At 56.4% G+C, this 18,665-nt stretch overlaps 1 protein-coding gene and 1 long non-coding RNA gene across 2 annotated transcripts in view; both read right to left on the bottom strand.

Moving 5' to 3' along the window:
- Positions 1–686: 686 nt before the first annotated feature.
- chd6 (chromodomain helicase DNA binding protein 6) overlaps positions 687–18,665 on the bottom strand; it is a 26,154-nt gene continuing 8,175 nt past the window's right edge. Inside the window, 30 exon segments of the mRNA XM_067236358.1 lie at positions 687–4,370; positions 4,519–4,623; positions 4,785–4,925; positions 5,036–5,287; positions 5,424–5,966; positions 6,317–6,565; positions 6,773–6,924; positions 7,388–8,789; positions 8,901–9,970; positions 10,139–10,347; positions 10,463–10,734; positions 11,528–11,637; positions 12,009–12,112; positions 12,192–12,281; positions 12,520–12,679; positions 12,903–13,102; positions 13,713–13,875; positions 13,878–13,916; positions 14,248–14,356; positions 14,494–14,673; positions 14,797–14,868; positions 14,870–14,962; positions 15,116–15,197; positions 15,199–15,312; positions 15,704–15,911; positions 16,111–16,267; positions 16,508–16,606; positions 17,305–17,448; positions 17,778–17,962; positions 18,093–18,324. Coding sequence (XP_067092459.1) covers positions 3,324–4,370; positions 4,519–4,623; positions 4,785–4,925; positions 5,036–5,287; positions 5,424–5,966; positions 6,317–6,565; positions 6,773–6,924; positions 7,388–8,789; positions 8,901–9,970; positions 10,139–10,347; positions 10,463–10,734; positions 11,528–11,637; positions 12,009–12,112; positions 12,192–12,281; positions 12,520–12,679; positions 12,903–13,102; positions 13,713–13,875; positions 13,878–13,916; positions 14,248–14,356; positions 14,494–14,673; positions 14,797–14,868; positions 14,870–14,962; positions 15,116–15,197; positions 15,199–15,312; positions 15,704–15,911; positions 16,111–16,267; positions 16,508–16,606; positions 17,305–17,448; positions 17,778–17,962; positions 18,093–18,324 — 7,983 coding nt within the window. The 3' untranslated portion in view covers positions 687–3,323.
- On the bottom strand, positions 10,814–11,332 carry LOC136933642 (uncharacterized). Its single transcript, XR_010874822.1, has 3 exons — positions 11,255–11,332; positions 11,080–11,134; positions 10,814–10,904 (listed from the first exon to the last, which is right to left on the bottom strand). It is a non-coding gene; the product is annotated as an uncharacterized lncRNA (long non-coding RNA).

The raw sequence follows: 18,665 nt of genomic DNA, 5'->3' as shown, positions 1-18,665 counted from the left end.
GGTCCTGCTGACTCATCTGTTGTTAAGTCTGTTAAAAGGGGCAGGGAGTCAGGACAATGATTTAATCTCAATATCTTGCTAAATGTTTCCAGAGCGACTTACAGTAAGTACAGGGACATTCTTCTCGAGGCAAGTGGGTGAAGTACCGTGCCCAAGGACACGTCATTTTGCACGGCCGGGAATCGAACCGGCAACCTATCTATGAGACATCATCTAGCAACTTTTCATATAGGCCTACTTTACGTGTTACAGCTTTTTACTTTCACTTCTTAAATTTTTTACACAAATATCTGTACTTTCGGCTAACATTTCCAAGCCAGGCTCATTACTTTAATTTTAATCTGTTTTTGGTGGCATGATTTCCTCTCTCCTCTCCTCACTTGTGTGGAAAAAAAGTTTTGAAAGGTTAAAAAAAAGTGTGTGAAAAAAAAAAAAAAAAAAAAAAGGTAGGATTTTTTTTTCTGTAAAAATGATTTGGGAAAAAAAAAAGTTCAAAGGTTGAAAAAAAAATTCAAAAAAGTTTTTAGAGATTGGAAAAATATGTTCCAAAAAAAGGTTTGCATTAGGAGTAAAAGATGTTTGTACTTTTGCCATCTTTGGTTAACAACGACCAGAAACATTGTGGAGCCGGTTGACTGTTGGATTGCCAGTATCACTCTGAAAAAAATCACCCAGGACACCATAAGGAAAGTTGAAAGTCATCTTTTATTGCACAATAAAAGATCACAAACCAAGTATGTTCTGGATGATGTGATTGGTCCACAGGGGCATATGGGAGGAGCTAGTTGGGACAGGTAAATTAAACCCACATCTGTGATAGGCTGATGATGTGGCAGGGTGGATTTCACTATTTGCAGTTCAAATTTCTTCTCTCTCCCCAGCCCCCCCTCAATGTGAATACTGTGCAGGACAGCAAGGTTCAAATCCCCCCTCCAGCTGTTCCGACACACACACACACACCGTGACCTCGCGGGCAAGATGAAACAAACATGACCATCGTTTACACAAAGGACCAGACACAACAGAGGCAGCGCAGGCTGCTGTCATGACGATAATAAATACTCACTGACCTCCGACCCTTAGTAACACTGCACCGACAAGTTGCTTCAAGTTTTCACAAACAAACTAGCCAAGCAACAGAACATGGATATAAACAGGGAGTGGATATAAACAGGAAATGAGTGTGGGCTGGTGTGTGGAACAATATTGACCTATAATCTACTGAAGATATCAGTCGCCCCCCTCCCCTCCACCTCTCATGCTGCTTGTCTGTCTGACACGATAACTCAGCGATAACACACTCCAGTTGTATGCAGAATGTCTGTACGTCTTCCTGTCTGTCTGACAGCCTGTCTGTATCTCTGCCTGTGTTCTATTCTCACCTGTCTGCCTGACAGCCTGTCTGTATCTCTGCCTGTGTTCTATTCTCACCTGTCTGCCTGACAGCCTGTCTGTATCTCTGCCTGTGTTCTATTCTCACCTGTCTGTCTGACAGCCTGTCTGTATCTCTGCCTGTGTTCTCTTCTCACCTGTCTGTCTTTCAGCCTGTCTGTCTAGGACTAACTACACTGAAGGCCACATTAATATGTCTGCTAGACTCCTCACCTTGGAGACCAGGAGTCATGACAACGTCAGGCGGAGTCCCTCACCAGTCTGGGACTCCCGTCACCATGTTGCTATGGCGACAGACGAGGCACGTTGCCATGACGGTTCTGCACACAACTGGAGGGCCAAAACAACAATAACTAACGGATAAAACACAGGAGATACATGATTCCAATATGGAGATGTCAAAAAACATCTAGATATAAAAAGGAGATGGCTAAATAAGGCATTTTTACTTTGAATATAATCAACTAAAGTAACAGGAAGAAAAATAATGTCATATTTGGTGAAAATACGGCAAAGCAAATACAGTAAAATAAATTATATAGTCACAGGTAGTGACAAGGCAACAATAATGTCTTAACAAGAAAGGTGATTTCAGAACGTGAGAAACACGGTTCAACGATCACGCCCTCATCTGGTGACGCTGAGTACACGTGCGCGCATGCATGCACACATATACACACACACACACAGACACACACCTCGATACACATACACACACCTAGACACAGACACACACCTCGACACACATATACACACACACACACACCTAGACACAGACACACACCTAGACACACATATACACACACACACACACAGAATGAAAGGGAGGACAGGCAGGTAAATGTTCACCTAACGGACACTGTGCAAATAATGATGTTCTCATATCAGAAAACATAATTTAAGTGAAGTCAGACATTAGTAAAAACAATGACTGTAATGAGTGTAGACCCTGTAGTGAAGGTGTGTGTGTGGGTGGGGGGGCCCTGGGGGGTCAGGGGTCAGCCCTCCCCAAGAGTGGAGAGTTACATCATGGACACAACGCTAAACATGATGTGTTTGTAAACAAGAGAAGAAAAAAAAACTGCAATATACAGCCAGATAGATTTACATATTTAAAAACTCTTAGTATGATTCGCTAGTCTACAGGATATTTAAATGAGAAAGGGGGACAACTGAGACAACAGGCAACTGTTTCTCACCTCACACCCCTGTTTGTTCCCTCTTTTACTCTCACCTTTTGTCTCTCTGTGTTGTTACACACTGGGCCAGACTCAAAACACTAGACAGATAGATGGACATGGACAGATTATTCCTCATGACACAACTGACCCTCCCTCTCCCTCCCCTCCCTCCCACCAGAGGGTGTTTTTCTGTACTTCTCTCCTGGATGAGGTGTGTTTCCCCTCTCACTGTCCCCTGCAGGCCGTGTGGGGTACTTCTCTGGTACATCTTCCTCTGGGCAGCTCTCAAAGTGACTCTGTGGCAGAACTAATACATTTAAAAAAAGACTCAAATCTCAGGATTGTTCTCTGCTATCTGTAGCTTCGTTTGTATTCTAGTTGTGTTGCGACATCTGAACAGTTGACATGATTCTCTCGTGTTTATTATGTAGCAGAAACCTGATGTCATAAACCCGCAAGCTGCTTTTCCTCCAACATGGCCACCAGATACCACACCTGAAGACTATACCAGGTGTGTCTCTAAACAGGATACACCAGGTGTGCCTATCTTCCAAGCCTGGCCTGCAGTGTGCGTGATCGCCCTCCTGTGGTGGGGGCAGGTAGATGGAGGATGAGGGGTACAGTCTCTAGAAACATGAACAGGTGGACTTACAGTAATAAAAGTCTATACATGGACATCGACTGACACAGCACAAACTTTACATTGTTGCACAGTTAGAAAGGAGCGAGCCGGGGATGGAGGGAGGAAGTCTATTGTGAGTCCTCCACCCTCATCCACTCCTTCTCTTCAGGTTGTCTCTCCTCAGTTTCTCTCTTCTCCTCTTCCATCCCCCTCTCCTGCTCCTTCTCTCCGTTCTCCTCCTGTCTTGCCTCCTCCTCCTTTCTCTCCTCCACTCCTCTGTCCTCCCCTCTCCTCCCCATCTCTCCTCTCTCCTCCGCCTCCCGACCAGATGCATCGTGGGAGTCCGGCGCAGGGCTCGCCTTCTGACCCTTGACCTCCAGCGCCTCCTCGTCTCCGAGGGCGACAAACACAGGGGTGTCGTCGGCCGGGGGCGCGGCCCTCTTCCTCCGGCGGCGGGGGCTGGCGGGGTCGTGGGGTGACAGGCCCGGCAGGGTCATCAGCCCCCCGGGGGACAGGAACATGTGGGGGTACAGCAGACTGTGGGACACCCCTGGGAGCAGAAAGGGGTTAAAGGTCACGGTGCTGGTGGTGGGTGCGGAGGTGGTGATGGAGGCCACGCTGTGCGGCCCCCCAGCCCTGCCGTCCCCCAGCCTCTCCTCCCTCCTCCTCTCCCCTCCCTCGCCCGGCCCGGCAGAGCTGCGGGGGGCGGGGCTACTGGCCGTGGAGGACGGCGAGCCCGCGGCGGAGCTGGTGGCGGTTGCCACGGCTGCAGGGGAGGGGGAGGAGCTGGCGGCGGAGCTGGACGGGGGAGGGGCCTGTGACATCATCCCGCCCACGTTGAACATGTGCTGGGGCAAGGCTCCGTGAGGGAGGCTGTGGAGCATCATGGGTAACATGCTCAGCCCATTCTTGGCATCCTCGCCGGAAGGGATGGCGAACCCATGGGGGAAGCCCGCCATCAGGCTAGCCAATGGCAGGCCAGGAACACCTCGCAGGTTCTGTAGGCCCATCAGCCCGCCGTTCATGAGGAGGGGCGGGGCCAGGCCGGTCGGGGCCTCAGAGAGGAGGGGCTTAGGCATCTCGCTGCGAGGCCGACGCCCCCTCCGCCGGGAGCCCGGGTCACGGTTCACCGGCTCCGTCAGGATGCGACCGAACTTCCCCTCCGGAAGGAAGCCCTGCCACACAGGGAGGAGAGGATTGGCCAGTTGAAACAGGAAGTATAAGAGGATTGGCCAGTTGAAACAGGAAATATAAGAGGATTGGCCAGTTGAAACAGGAAGTATAAGAGGATTGGTCAGTTGAACAGGAAGCGAGGGTACTCACAGAGTGTTTGACCACGTCAGCCCAGTCTGGAGCTACACAATACTCAGAGTTGGCGTCCAGCCATCGAGAGAGCTCCTTTATGGCTGGAGCCATGGCACCCCCTAACTGTAACACACACACACACCACAGAGACACATACACACACACACACACACCACAGAGACACATACACACACAAACAGGAGGATCAGCAGGAGGATGTGTTTGTGTGTGTGTGCGTCTAATCTACGTGTGTGTGTATGTGTGCGTGTGTGTGTGTGTGTTACCCTGCGCCCTGTGCTCCGGTGCACCACAGGGACTCTCTCCTCCCCGGTCAGGGTGTTCACGTCCAGCTTGGTGGGGTCCTTACAGCGGTGCCTCCTCTGCTTAGGTCTCTCCATGAAGCCGTGCAGCACGCCTGCTCCCGGCTACACACACACACACAGCCTGTTAGACACACCTGCTCCAGGCTACACACACCCACACACCTGCTCCAGTCAGAACATCTGAAGGCCGTCCTACAGAGACAGCTACTCACCTGGGTGAAGGCAGGCAGTTCCATGCTGTAGTTGGGGTTCAATCTCAGCCACTCCAGCAAGCCTTTACTGGCTGCCTCTCTGTCTATGGCCACAATCTCAGGCTGAGGCTGGGGCTGGGGCTGGGGCTGGGAGGAGGAGGGAGAGGGGGAAGGGGAGGGGGTGGGGGTGGAGGGGCCGGGCAGGTGATCCTGGAGGGAGGGGGAGGAGGTGGAGGATGACACCACAGAGTGGCTGATTGCTTCCACCCTGGCCTGTAGGGGGCGACAAACACACAGAGGGAACACAGTCAGGTGGGATTCAGAGCAGGAGTAAGATGATATTGAGGTACGTAAACCTGTCGGCCAACCTCCTGTTCCTCCCCTTTACCTCCCTCCTCCCCCCCCTCACCTGCGCCTCCCCCCCTGGGCTCTTGAACCCCATCTCCACGGCCTCCACATTCCGTCTCCTCCCCCTCCTCCTCCGCAGCATGGAGTCGTCCCTGCGCAGGCTCCCGTTAACGATCTGCCCGGTAACGGGGTGTATGAGGCCTGCCTGCAGGATACCGGCCATGTCCATGTTTCCGGAGCCCTGCATGGAGCCCGCCAGCCCCCCCATGGTGCCCAGGGAGGGGCCCAACTTGTGCCCCTGGTGGTGCCCCAGGTTCCCCCCGGCCTCATCCGCCCCCAGCCCCAGCTCCCCGGGCTTGGACAGGTCCATAGCGGCCTCCTGCCAGCCGTTGATCAGCATGGACCCCCCGCGGTGGGAGGAGGAGGGCGGGGCCACCACGGGCGCCATCTTGTCCTGGGGGGCATGGCCCTGGGCCTCGCCGGGGTCGTAGTCGTACGGGCGCCGGCCGCGCTTCAGCTCGGGCAGGTAAGGCGGAGCCACCAAGCGCTCCTGCAACAGAGGCAAGGATGTGAGACGGCAGCCCCGCCCGCCACGCGACCCGTACTGCATGAGGGAGGAGGAACGGAACACAAGAATGACACAGGGTTAAACATGAGGTAACACAGGACACACGGCGAAACAGCCCGGCACACACACACAGGCACACACACACAGACACAGGCACACACACACAGACACATAGGCACACACACACAGACACAGGCACACACACACACAGACACAGGCACACACACACACAGACACACACACACAGACACCCCACACACACAGGTATGGATGCTGTGACACACAGGTAATGGAGGGGGGGGGGGGGGGGGGGGTGAAGGGTTTGTGTGTGTGTGGGCAGGGGGCCAAGGGGTGTGTGTGTGTGTGGTGGGGGGTAGGATAGTCACCTTGGGCAGCCTGGTGAGAGGAGGGGGCAGGCTGTACCCCAGCCCTGGGGGGGGCTGCTGGAGGCGGGGGCTGGGAGGCAGGTAGGCCGGCCGGTGCTGGGGGTGGTGGTGGGGGGCCAGGCCGGGGCTGGGGCCCAAGCAGGACGATGACAGGGCACTGGGGGACTCGTACTGCTGGCTGGACGACGGCCACTTCCCCTTCAGGATAGCGTGGCAGATGCTGTCCAGGCGATTAATGATGACACGGTCCTGGGGGCGGAGCATAGGACACATCACACACGCGCCAAAACACGCCTCCTACAGTACCTTGGCTCCCACCAATCACATACGAGAGGGGAACAGTATATCCGCCCCCCTTCAGAGAAAAGGGGGAAATGAGGGATGGTGTTTTTTCAGAGAAATACTGTCCGAGAGAGCCCAGCCAATCAGAGAAGAGAGTGGGAAGACGGACAGTACCTTCGGCCACTCAGAGAAGGAGTAGAGGGCTTTCTCCTGCAGCAGCTGAGCGATGGTTGGCTCCCTGATGTCGTGTAGGCTGTCGGGCAGGTCACACATGCCCAGCGAGGGTGCAGCATACCTGGGGGGCTCCACGTAGCTCTCCCCTGGACCTGGTGGTGGGGGACAGACACACTGGTCACACCTAACTAACACCTAGATAACTGGCTTTACCAAAGGATTCCTTTAGCTTTTTATATGGGAGTCAGGTGGCTGAGCGGTGAGGGAATCGGGCTAGTAATCCAAAGGTTGCCAGTTCGATTCCCGGTCATGCCAACTGACGTTGTGTCCTTGGACAAGGCACTTCACCCTACTTGCCTCGGGGGAATGTCCCTGTACTTACTGTAAGTCGCTCTGGATAAGAGCGTCTGCTAAATGACTAAATGTAAATGTCTAAATGTAAATGTTATATATAAGTAAAGGCTAAATAAAAGGGGAGCTTCCCACGTGGACGTGGGCAGCTCAGAGGGTAAAGCATTTGACCGCAGATCAAAAGGTTGCGGGTTCAAATCCTCATCTGTACTTGGGATGAAAGCGTCCGCTAGATAAACGGATGTGTGTGGTTGTGCTTCTTACCTGGCGTGCGTCTGTCCTCCATCTTGGGGCTGAGCACGGTGCTGTCGGCCTCCAGCAGCTCTGTCTTGGGTTCCAGACAGTCGGGCTTCACACAGTACACCAGACCTTCAGGCTTCAAGCAGTAGACCAGGCCCTCCGGCTTCACAGAGAAACCCAATCCTTCTGGCTTCACAGAGAAACCCAATCCTTCTGGCTTGACTGGAAACACCAGGCCTTCTGGCTTGACTGGAAACACCAGGCCTTCTGGCTTGGTCTCAGAGTCAGTCTTCCCAGGGAACACCAGAGCAGGCTTCTCCTCCTCTGGGTCTTCAGCCTTCAGATGGAACCCGGCTGGTTTCAGCTCCTCGTTTGTCTGGTTCAGAGGGTAGTCCCCTGCCTCCATCTTGGTCTCCATCTTGACCGCCAGAACCAGGGGCCCTGGGCCCGGCTTGGTCTCGGGCCCCAGGGAGAGCTCCTCCTCCTCGGGCTTGGTGCTGCCAGGGTCCAGGCCCAGGAAGCCACCTGGGCCCAGCCTGCTGCCCACCAGAACCCCACAGCTCTGCTTCTCCAGGCTGGGCTCGTTCTTCACCTTCCCCGGGGCCAGTGGCGCCTCTGCCCGGGCTGTGGAAGGGGAGGGTGACGGGGGGAAGACGGAGGGGGCGAGGGAGGTGTGTGCGGGAGGTGTGTGCTGTGTGACGGTTCTCCCAAGTTCCGCCTGCTCATCACAGGGTTCCTCGGGTTCTAGCTGGTACTGTTCCTGGAGGGGTTCTAGGAAGGTTCCCCCAACATCTTCTGCCGAGGTTCCCGCTCCGGGTTCCTCCAGGGTTCTCCGCTCAGCCAGGCCTTCTAGAAGCTTGTGACCCTCGGACCGGGGAACTGCTTCGTCCCCCGGGCTCCCTAGAGTCCCACCCCCCTCCCAGACCTCGTCCCCTGGGCCGGGCGGAGCCCCTAGGGCCCCGGGTAAACACCCCATCTCTCCTTCCTCAAGGCTGGGCTCTGCCTCCATTGCCTCCTCGTCCAGGTCCACCGGGCTCTCTCCAGGCTCCAGCCCCAGGGCTGTCTCCCCCAGCGTCCCCGAGTAAGGCTGCTCCTGGGCTGGGTCATCCTCGCAGGCAAGTCCCTGGTCCTGGGGCTCTGAGTAGGCCTCATCTGGAGCCTGCTCACCATGGGACACCGGCACTAGACATGGCTCCTCCCCCTCCATACATGGCTCCTCCCCCTCCAGCCCCTGGCTGTCGCCAGAAAGCTCCTCCTCCTTGTCGAACTCGAACGCAGGCTCCACCCCTTGTGTGTGGCTGGTCAAGGCATCTGTGACATCATCAGTGTGGGACAGGGAGAGGGGGGGAGGGGGGATGTAGCGGGGAGGAGGACTGGCTGACAGGTCCGTCGGCTCCACGCTGGGGTCCTCGCTCACCCCGATGTCCTGGAGGAGAGAGGACAGGGGTCAAAGGTTAGGGTTAGACAGTCAGGGTTGGACATGGCCTACCTTGGACAGCATGAAGTGTACAGAGTCTAGTATTCAGAACCGGCCTACCTTGAACAGCATGAAGCTGGAGGGTAGAGACCCTCCCCCAGAGGGGTGAGAGGGGGAGGAGGAGGGGGGGAGACCCAGACAGTCTTCCAACGTCTCCTCCGCTCCTCCCCCGTCTCCCCCCTGCCCCTCCTCCTCCTCCAGAAACCCCGCCTCCAGAGTGGGCGGGCCCAAGATGGCGTCCGCCTCGTTGAACATGTGGTGGGTGGGGCTAGCGTGGTCGCCGGGCTCCCAGGAGGCCTGCAATTGGTCGAGCTGCACGGAGGGAGCCAATAGTCCGGTTTCCTCCTCCGAGCCCTGCTGGCCAACCAGCACGTCGCTCCGCAGCTTCCCCGCCATAGACTCCGCCCCCACGCCGTAGGAGTTGAGCATGCTCTGTCCGGCCGCGGCTGAGTTAAACGGGAATCCACTGAGACCATCCTTGCTTTTCCCAAGAGCGTCGGGGTCAGAGGTCAGGGGGTCGTGATGGAGCGAGGCCAGGTCCAGGCTCTCCTCCAAGGGGGGGCAGTCCAGGTAGCTCCCCTCCCGACCCCCAGGCACCATCCCCAGGCCGGCCCGGGGGTCCGCCCCCCCTGCCTCTGGTGCTCCCTGGAGGTGTGGGTGGGAGGGGGACGGGTGCAGTGGGGGGTGGTACTCCGGCAGGGGCTGGGGGGAGGAGCAGGGGCCCAGGCCGGGGTCGTACAGGCAGCAGTGGGGGTGTGAGGAGGAGGGTGGGGGAGGCAGGCCAGGGTGGTGGTGGGGGTGTTGAGGGGGCGGGTAGCCCTGCCTTCTCTCCTTACGGACGTAGTTCCTATGCGCCTCCAGGAAGCACAGCTGGGGGTCGTTCAGGATGTAGTAGTCCGTGCGGCTCAGGCCGTGCCGGGCGGCGCCTAGCAACAGGTCGCGGTCGTGCTTGCCGCACTCCCACCACACCGGGAGGTACAGGCTGGGCCGGCACAGCTGTAACCGCGGCGACAGCAGCGGGTGACGCAGCACCTGCTCGCGGATTTTCCTCAGGAGCTCGATGCGATACAGGGTCCTCGCCGCACGCTCCTCCGTGATTGGCTCCAGGAAGAGGGAGTGGTCAACCGGGCCTGGGGGGAGGGGGGAGGGGAGAGGGGAGGAAGGAGTGGAGTGGAGGGAGGACAGAGGAAAAAAGGGGAAGGAGACAGATTTCATTGCTTTACGCATACAGACGCAAGACACAAGTTCCTCCCCCACACTTCTCCTCCCTGACCCCCCCCCTCCTCCCCCTGCAGTACCTTCGTCCTTCCTAGGGGGCAGTCTGCAGGCAGTGCGGCACATGGACACGAAGCTGTAGAAGTATCTCTCCAGGCTGTGGTCCGTCTTGCGGTCTAGGCGGGCCAGGGCTCTGAACTGAGCCCAGTCGAAGCACTTCCTCTCTGGGTCAAACACCACCCCAAACGACGACACCGTCCGGTAGAAGTCTGCTTGTTCCCTTCGAGTCCACCTGGGAACACACAAATGCACACAAACAGTCATTACACACACACGCACAGCCGTTAAACACACACACACACACACACACACACGGACAGTAAGTTGTTCCACAACAGTGACATCACCTCCTCTGCCACTCCAGGAAGAGTGGGTCTGGCTCCGCCCCCACCGAACATCGCCTCAGCTCCTCCCCCAGTTGCCACGCCAACGGCCCATGACCCGCCCCCAGCCCGTCATGAAACAGGAAGTCGTGTCTGATTGGCTCGCGGCGGGTGAATCGCTGGTACGCTGTGATGAGGCGTCTCAAACGGGCTGTGAGGGCGGGGCCTGCTGGCCACAGGGGCCGGCCTTGGAAGTTAGGCTCCATCCCTCCACACTGAGGCTCCACCCCTCCACACTGAGGCTCCACCCCTCCACAAGGAGCCTCCACCCCTCCAAAAGGAGGCTCCACCCCTCCACAAGGAGGCTCCACCCCTCCAAAAGGAGGCTCCACCCCTCCAAAAGGAGGCTCCACCCCTCCACAAGGAGGCTCCGGCCCCTCCTGGGTCAGGTCCACACTGAGGGAGTCTGGAGACGAGGAGGAGGAGAAGGGATAGGAGGGGTTAAGAAAATCAGAGAGTCAGTGAGAGAGAGAGAGAGAGAGAGAGAGATAGAGAGAGAGAGAGAGAGAGAGAGACAAAAAGTGTGAGAGAGAGATGGAGAGATAACCAGTGATGGATCCATTACAGAGGCCGGTTCTCACCTGGAGCCAGACTGTCAGGCTTGTCTGCGGCGTCACTGCTAGAGCATGTCTCCTCCTGACACACACACAGATAAACACACACACACAGATAAACACCACAAGTAGAGACTCGGATGTATTTAAGACATGTTAACGATAACGTCTCGTTATTAAGATGCTCCCCATGTGGTCTTACCTTCGTCTCCTCTCCTTCCTCTGCCTTGGAGCTTGTCTCCTCCCTCGTCTCCTCTCTCGTCTCCTCCCTTGCCTCCTCCCTTGCCTCCTCCCTCGCCTCCTCCCTTGCCTCCTCACTCTTACACACACTGAGACACACACACACAACATCTCCCTCAGTCTCCTCTCTCCCTCACCCCCTCCCTCACCATGTGTGTGTGTGCGCAAGTCCTGTGTTGTGTGGTTGTATTTTAGCGTGTGTGCGTGTGTCCTACCTGTCGGTGATGTCGGAGACCCCCTCCCCCCCTCCCTGCTCCCCCGTCAGGGCAGAGGCGTCGGGGATGCCCACCCGCTCCAGGAAGCAGAGGCCTGGATCCACACGCATGGCGTTGTAGCGCTCATACCCTGGGAGGAACACACAGAGCACACACACACACATTACTAATGTCTTCTTAGCATCCTAACATGCTGGTATCCTAGCAGCCTACCATGCTGGTATCCTAGCAGCCTACCGTGCTGGTATCCTAGCAGCCTACCGTGCTGGTATCCTAGCAGCCTACCGTGCTGGTACCCTAGCAGCCTACCGTGCTGGTATCCTAGCAGCCTACCGTGCTGGTATCCTAGCAGCCTACCGTGCTGGTACCCTAGCAGCCTACCGTGCTGGTATCCTAGCAGCCTACCGTGCTGGTATCCTAGCAGCCTACCGTGCTGGTATCCTAGCAGCCTACCGTGCTGGTATCCTAGCAGCCTACCGTGCTGGTATCCTAGCAGCCTACCATGTTTGTGGACGCCGATCAGCAGAGACCTATCAGCCTCCACGTCCCACCAGCCAGCCGGCACCTCGATGTAGTCGATGTCAGGAAGAGACACCTCCAGTTTACTGCAACACACACACGCAGTTAGCCATGACCTTCATTTGTAGACAGGACCAGCAGCATGTATTGTGTGGGGGTCTGTACCTGGCGGGGATGCCCTCTAGGGCCTGGGTGGCAACCTCCCCCAGCACCTCCACCTTCAGGTAGTACAACATCCTCACCCTCAGGAGCACCCTGCAGGAGAGGACAGGGTTAGCGAGCAGAACAGAGTCTGGTGCTACAGATAATTTAGCCACAGTCAACCAGATTCCTGTATTTGTAGTTAGATCACTAGTTAGCATGTTATGCAACCTAATTGGTACAGCATTGCTTAAGGCGTTGCTAGGCGACCTACTTGTGGCCGTGTTGTTCGAGGTATTGCTAGGCAACCTACTTGTCGCGGTGTTGTTCGAGGTGTTGCTAGGTAACCTACTTGTTGCAGTGTTGTTTGAGGTGTTTCTTGTAGCTGTCGTCGTGCAGCACCACCTCAGGATTGCAGTGGACCAGCCAATCAGCTTGCTGCAGCTCCGGCGGGCTCAGCTGGGTCTTCATTTTCTTGCCCTTCCTCCCCCGCGGCACCGGCGCTGACAGGCCTGGTCACAACACACCATAAAGCTAACATGCTAATACTAACTGGGATTTTGTGGTTTAGTGCTAACATAGGCTGGGTTTGGGTAGGTTAAACCTAAACATGCTAGCACAGGCTGGGTTTGTGTGGGTGAGCGTTAGCATGCTAACACTGACTGGGTCTAGGTGGGTAGATCCTATCAGGCTAACACTGGCAGTTTGTAGGTGTGTGAATGCTAGCATGCTAACCGGAGTGGTTTTGCAGGGCCTGGTCCTGGCCGTCCTTGCTGGGGGTGATCAGGTCCCAGATGAAGCTCTTGATCTTGTCGTCTCCCTTGTAGTGCCGTAGGCAGTACACCAACAGCGCCCGGCACACCACCTCCATGTCTCGCTCCGTCAGGTGCCATTTAAAACGCCCGTGGCTCAGGATGTCCTTCCATCTCCCCCATCTGAGGGGGGGGGAGGATGAGGGGAGGGGGGAGGAGGAGAGAGGAGAGGAGGGGAGGAAGGATGGTGGGAGTGAGGGAGAACAAGGGGGGAAAGAGGAGGGGGGAGATAGGAGGCGTGGACAGAAAAAAAAGTTATTAAATATCAATCTGACCTTGATATTAGTGAGCTTATTTTAAGGAGAGAAGGTTATCTACCGTTGGCTTGCTTGCTAACATACACTTCTGCTGACATAGTTCCCAAAATCTATATTTAATTCTAGAAACACTCACTTCAGTCTGTTCGCACTTCCTATACAGTTACACTTCCTGTCCAGCCCTGCTTCCTGTCCAGCCCTGCTTCCTGTCCAACACCGCTTCCTGTCCAGCCCTGCTTCCTGTCCAGCCCTGCTTCCTATCCAACACCGCTTCCTGTCCAGCCCTGCTTCCTGTCCAGCCCTGCTTCCTATCCAGCCCTGCTTCCTGTCCACGCCTGCTTCCTGTCCAGCCCTGCTTCCTGTCCAACAACACTTCCTGTCCAGCCCTACTTCCTGTCCAGCCCTGCTTCCTGTCCAGCCCCTGCTTCCTGTCCAACAACACTTCCTGTCCATCCCTACTTCCTGGCCAGCCTCACCCGAAGATGAGAAGGTTCTTCTCGACCCGGAAGCACTCGGCCCGGAGGTAGCGGCGGCTGCGGTCGCTAAGGCGACGGGATCGACAGGGTCGCTCCTCTGAGTCGCTGTCCAGCTCAGAAAACTCCATCAGCTCATCGTCCTCAAACGAGTTGTAGTGACGGTCTGCTTCCTCACGCGGGGGGTGTCGATGACCAGACTCTCCTGGACACACACACACACACATATACAGTAAGAACCCTATCAAAGGCAAACACACAGTTGTGGTCCACTACTCTCTACTTGTGCATGCTGTTTCAGTATCTCCTTCTTACAGGCCATCTGTTGGGCAGAGAGGGAAAGAAGAGAGATGAGCCAGAGAGTTAAGCTGCCTGGCTTACCCCTCTCCCTCTCTCCTCCCTCCTCCCTCCTCTCCCTCTCTCCTTTCCCATCTCTCTCCCTCTCTCCCCTCCCTCTCTCCTCTCCCCTCCCTCCTCTCCCATCCTCACACTAAGGGAGGGAAGACCCGTGCTCCACCCATCCTTCCATCTTACCCCTTCTCCGCCCGAGACTCCACCTCTAGCTCGGCAATCTTTGCCCACTTCTGCCAGAAGTTAGGATCATCCAGGGAGATGTCCGTTCTGTTCCCAGACGACACAAAGCTGGCCTGGACACACACACACACAGGAACACCCCCCACACACAGACACGTTAAGTGAGTATGTCCATGGCAACAGCCTACAGAGTGACGTGTGAAGTTCCTTGGGAGGTGAAAGTTCAGAGTGTTCAGGGGTCAGGGGTCACCTTGGCGAAGGTGGATCCCTTGCCCTCTGATTGGATGGTGATGGTCTGGGTGCGTCTCTGCAGGATCTGGTCGATGTCCTCCTCGCAGAACTTGGAGCCCTCGTCCTCCTCGTCCATCAGAGCTCCGTACGCTCCCTTCCTCAGCAGGTCCTCCACCTCCAGCTTGGACAGCTGCTGAACCTGCACACGCCAGGCCGGTTAGTACACTAGGACACTTGTTAGTACACTGGTTAGTACACTTTCAAATCATCGCCATGGAGACCATTGACAGCCAGTGACGGCGTTGCCATAGAGACCACCCACCCCGTTGACGCTGCCCTTGCGGTTGATGTCCTGGAGCACGGCCTTGTCCAGGCCCAGCTTCAGGCTGGCCTTGTTCGAACATCTCCCTCTCGTACGAGTTCCTGGTGATCAGTCGGTACACCTTCACAGCCTTGCTCTGGCCAATCCGGTGGCAACGTGCCTGAGCCTGGGTGGGGCAAAGAGAGAGCGACGCCTCAGGCTCTGCCTCACTTCCTCCACCCTCCTCTTCCTGTCCTACTCACCCCCACTCCTTCCCCCCCTCCTTTTCCCTTCCCTCATCTCTCCCTCCTCTCTCCCTCCTCTCTCCCTCCTCTCCTACCTGCAGGTCGTTCTGGGGGTTCCAGTCCGAGTCGAAGATGATGCAGGTGTCGGCGGCAGTGAGGTTGATCCCAAGGCCGCCGGCGCGTGCACAGCAGGAAGACGAAGCGGTCCGAGTCCGGCTTGCAGAAGCGGTCGATGGCGGCCTGGCGGAGGTTCCCCCGCACGCGCCCGTCTATCCGCTCGTACGTGTACCTGGAGGGGCGACACGTTAGGTCGAGCTGTTCTGACAGGAGCTTTCATCCTGAGAGACATGCAGCTGTCTGTGTCCACTTCCATCCTCTCCCCTGATTTACACGCCCCCTCAACCTACCTCAACCCCCCCCCACCTTTACCCCCTTCCCTTATTAACACTCCTCCCCTCCTCCTTCCACTACACCCTCTCTCCCCTCCTCCCACCCCAACCCTCCTCCCTCCCCCTCCCCACCCCCGCCTCAACTCCCCCCACCTTTACCCACTTCCCTACTTTACACCCCTCCCCTCCTCCTTCCACTACACCCTCCCCTCCCCTCCTCCCTCCCCTCCTCCCTCCCCCTCCCCATTCCCTCTCTACACCCCCACCTCTTCCTCCTCCCTGCCTCCCTCACCGTTTCTGATGAGGTAGTCCTCTAGGATGTCCAGGCAGCGGACCATCTGGGAGAAGACCAGCACCTTGTGGCCCCCTGCCAGCAGCTTGGGCAGCAGCTTGTCTATCAGCACCAGCTTGCCTGCTGCCTGGATCATTGCCTGCAGCTGCAAGTCCCACGCCTCGCTGCTCACACCCTTCCTGAAGTCCTCCAGGATCTTCTCCTCCGCACCTGGGGGAGGAGGGGGGGAGGACGGGGAGGGGGGAGGAGGACGGGAGAGGGAGGAGGAGGAGGGGAGAGGGGGGAGGAGAGGTGTAAAGGAGGGAAGATCACATACCTGTGATCAGGTATGGGAGGGGCTTACACACCTGTGATCAGGTATGGGAGGGGCTTACATACCTGTGATCAGGTATGGGAGGGGCTTACACACCTGTGATCAGGTAGGGATGGTTGCAGCACTTCCTCAACTCCATCATGGTGTTGATGAGGTTGGGCATGTTGGCCTGGCCAGCTCCTTTAGCCAGGAAGGTGAAGTTCTTCTCCAGGATGGCCCGGTAGTACTTCTTCTGGATGTTGGTGAGCTCCACCTGGGCAGAGAGAGTGTGTGTGTGTGTGTGTGTGAGTGAAAGGTCAATCCATCTGATAAAATAACCATTCTGAAACACACGTAAACACAGGCACACACACACACACATTCAGACAGACAGACAGACAGACACACACACACACAGACACACAGACAGACAGACAGACAGACAGACAGACAGACAGACAGACAGACAGACACACACACACACACACACACACACAGACAGACACACACACACCTCTATGATGGTCTCCTCCTTGGGAGCCAAGTTCTTCTCCACGTCGTCCTTCAGACGGCGCAGCATCATGGGCTTCAGGATGGCCTGCAGCTTCTTCACCTGGAGGAGGTGAGGAGAGGAGAGAGGAGGAGGTGAGGAGAGGGGGGATAGGAGAAGGAGAGAGTGGAGGAGAGGAGGTAAGGAGAGGAGAGAGGAGGAGGTGAGGAGAGGAGAGAGGAGGAGGTGAGGAGAGTGGGGATAGGAGAAAGAGAGAGTGGAGGAGAGGAGGTGAGGAGAGGAGAGGGGGGATAGGAGAAGGAGAGAGTGGAGGAGAGGAGGTGAGGGGAAGAGAGGAGGAGGGCATCAGTACAGTTTCTAGATTTGAAAGCGGGTTAGGGGTTGGGGATCTGGGATTTAGGGTGTAGGGTATTGGAGTGGAGATTTAAGGTGTAGAAATCAGGGTGTAGAAGTCAGGGTTTAGAGGTTATGTGTTGTACTTAGAGGTTAGAGTTGAGGAGTTACTAGGGTGTAGGAGGTAAGGAGGGAGGGTATAGGTTTTAGGAAGTAAGGAGCTAGGGTGTAGGATGTAGGAGGTAAGGAGCGAGGGTGGAGGATGTAGGAGGTAAGGAGGGAGGGTGTAGGATGTAGGAGGTAAAGAGGGAGGGTATAGGAAGTAGGAGGTAAGGAGCTAGGGTGGAGGATGTAGGAGGATGTACGAGGTAAGGAGTGAGGATGGAGGATGTAGGAGGTAAGGAGCTAGGGTGGAGGATGTAGGAGGTAAGGAGCGAGGGTGGAGGATGTAGGAACTAAGGAGTTACCTGCTCCTCGGTCTTCAGGTCTCCAAACTCGTCCAGGAAGCTGGTCTCCGAGGGGAACTGCAGCGGCTCCAGGAAGTTGAGCAGGCTGAACAGTTCCTCTACGGAGTTCTGCAGGGGCGTTCCTGTCAGGAGAACCTTGTGTTCCTGCAGAAGAACGTGGAGAGATGGACCAGTCAGAGAGGCCTGGAACAGGACATGCAGGACTCTAGACAGCCAGCCAGCCAGTCAACCAGCCAGCCAGTCAGTCAACCAGCCAGCCAGTCAGTCAACCAGCCAGCCAGTCAGTCAACCAGCCAGCCAGTCAGTCAACAGCCAGCCAGTCAGTCAACCAGCCAGCCAGTCAGTAAACCAGCCAGCCAGTCAGTCAACCAGCCAGCCAGTCAGTAAACCAGCTACCTAGCCAGTCAGCCACCCGACCAGCCTCCCAGTTCCCTCCTCCTCTCCTCTCTCCCCCCCCCCCCACAGCATCTCACCAGGTTCATCATCTTGAGCCCCTCCAGCAGTTTGCAGTTCCTGTTCTTGAGCCTGTGGGCCTCGTCGATGACCACACAGCACCAGTGGGTCTTCCTCAGCTCCGGGCAGTCGGCCATGATCATCTCAAACGTGGTGATCACCCCGTGGAACTTCAGCACGCCGCCGATGGGGTTGCCCTGGGAACGGCAGGGTTTTTACCAACACACGCGCTCCTGCTGCGACACACGCACGCTCCAACCCAAACGCTACAACACACACACACACCTACACGCAATTGCTTCAACACGCACACACACACAATCCTTACCTGCGGGTCTTTGTGTACATCTCATACTGCAGGATCATCTGCCGGCTGATCTGGGAGCCGTGGTACACGATCACGTTGATGGGCGTCCATGTGCGGAACTCCCTCTCCCAGTTGGTGATGGTGGACAGGGGGCGATGATGAGGAAGGGGGCCTCGGAGCCCCATGGAGAAGATCTCGTACAGGAAGGTGATGGACTGGATGGTCTTCCCCAGACCCATCTCATCTGCCAGGATGCAGTTCTTCCTGGGGTGGGGGAGGGCAAAGGGCGAGTGTACAGTACCGTCATCAGGTAGTGAGCTATCACACCTGTTGTTCCAGATAGCCTGCTAGCTTACCTGTTAGAGCCTGATCTACCAATTAGCATATCAGTTAGCCTGCTAGCTTACCTGTTAGAGCCTGATCTACCAATTTGCATATCAGTTAGCCTGCTAGCTTACCTGTTAGAGCCTGATCTACCAGTTAGTTAGTTAGCATATCAGTTAGTCTGCTAGCTTACCTGTTAGAGCCTGATCTACCAGTTAGTTAGTTAGCATATCAGTTAGCCTGCTAGCTTACCTGTTAGAGCCTGATCTACCAGTTA

The sequence above is a fragment of the Osmerus mordax genome, chromosome 1, assembly GCF_038355195.1.
Source record: "Osmerus mordax isolate fOsmMor3 chromosome 1, fOsmMor3.pri, whole genome shotgun sequence".
NCBI lineage: Eukaryota > Metazoa > Chordata > Actinopteri > Osmeriformes > Osmeridae > Osmerus > Osmerus mordax.
Note: the sequence above shows the minus strand (reverse complement) of the source record. Positions and strands in the feature narration are given on the sequence as shown.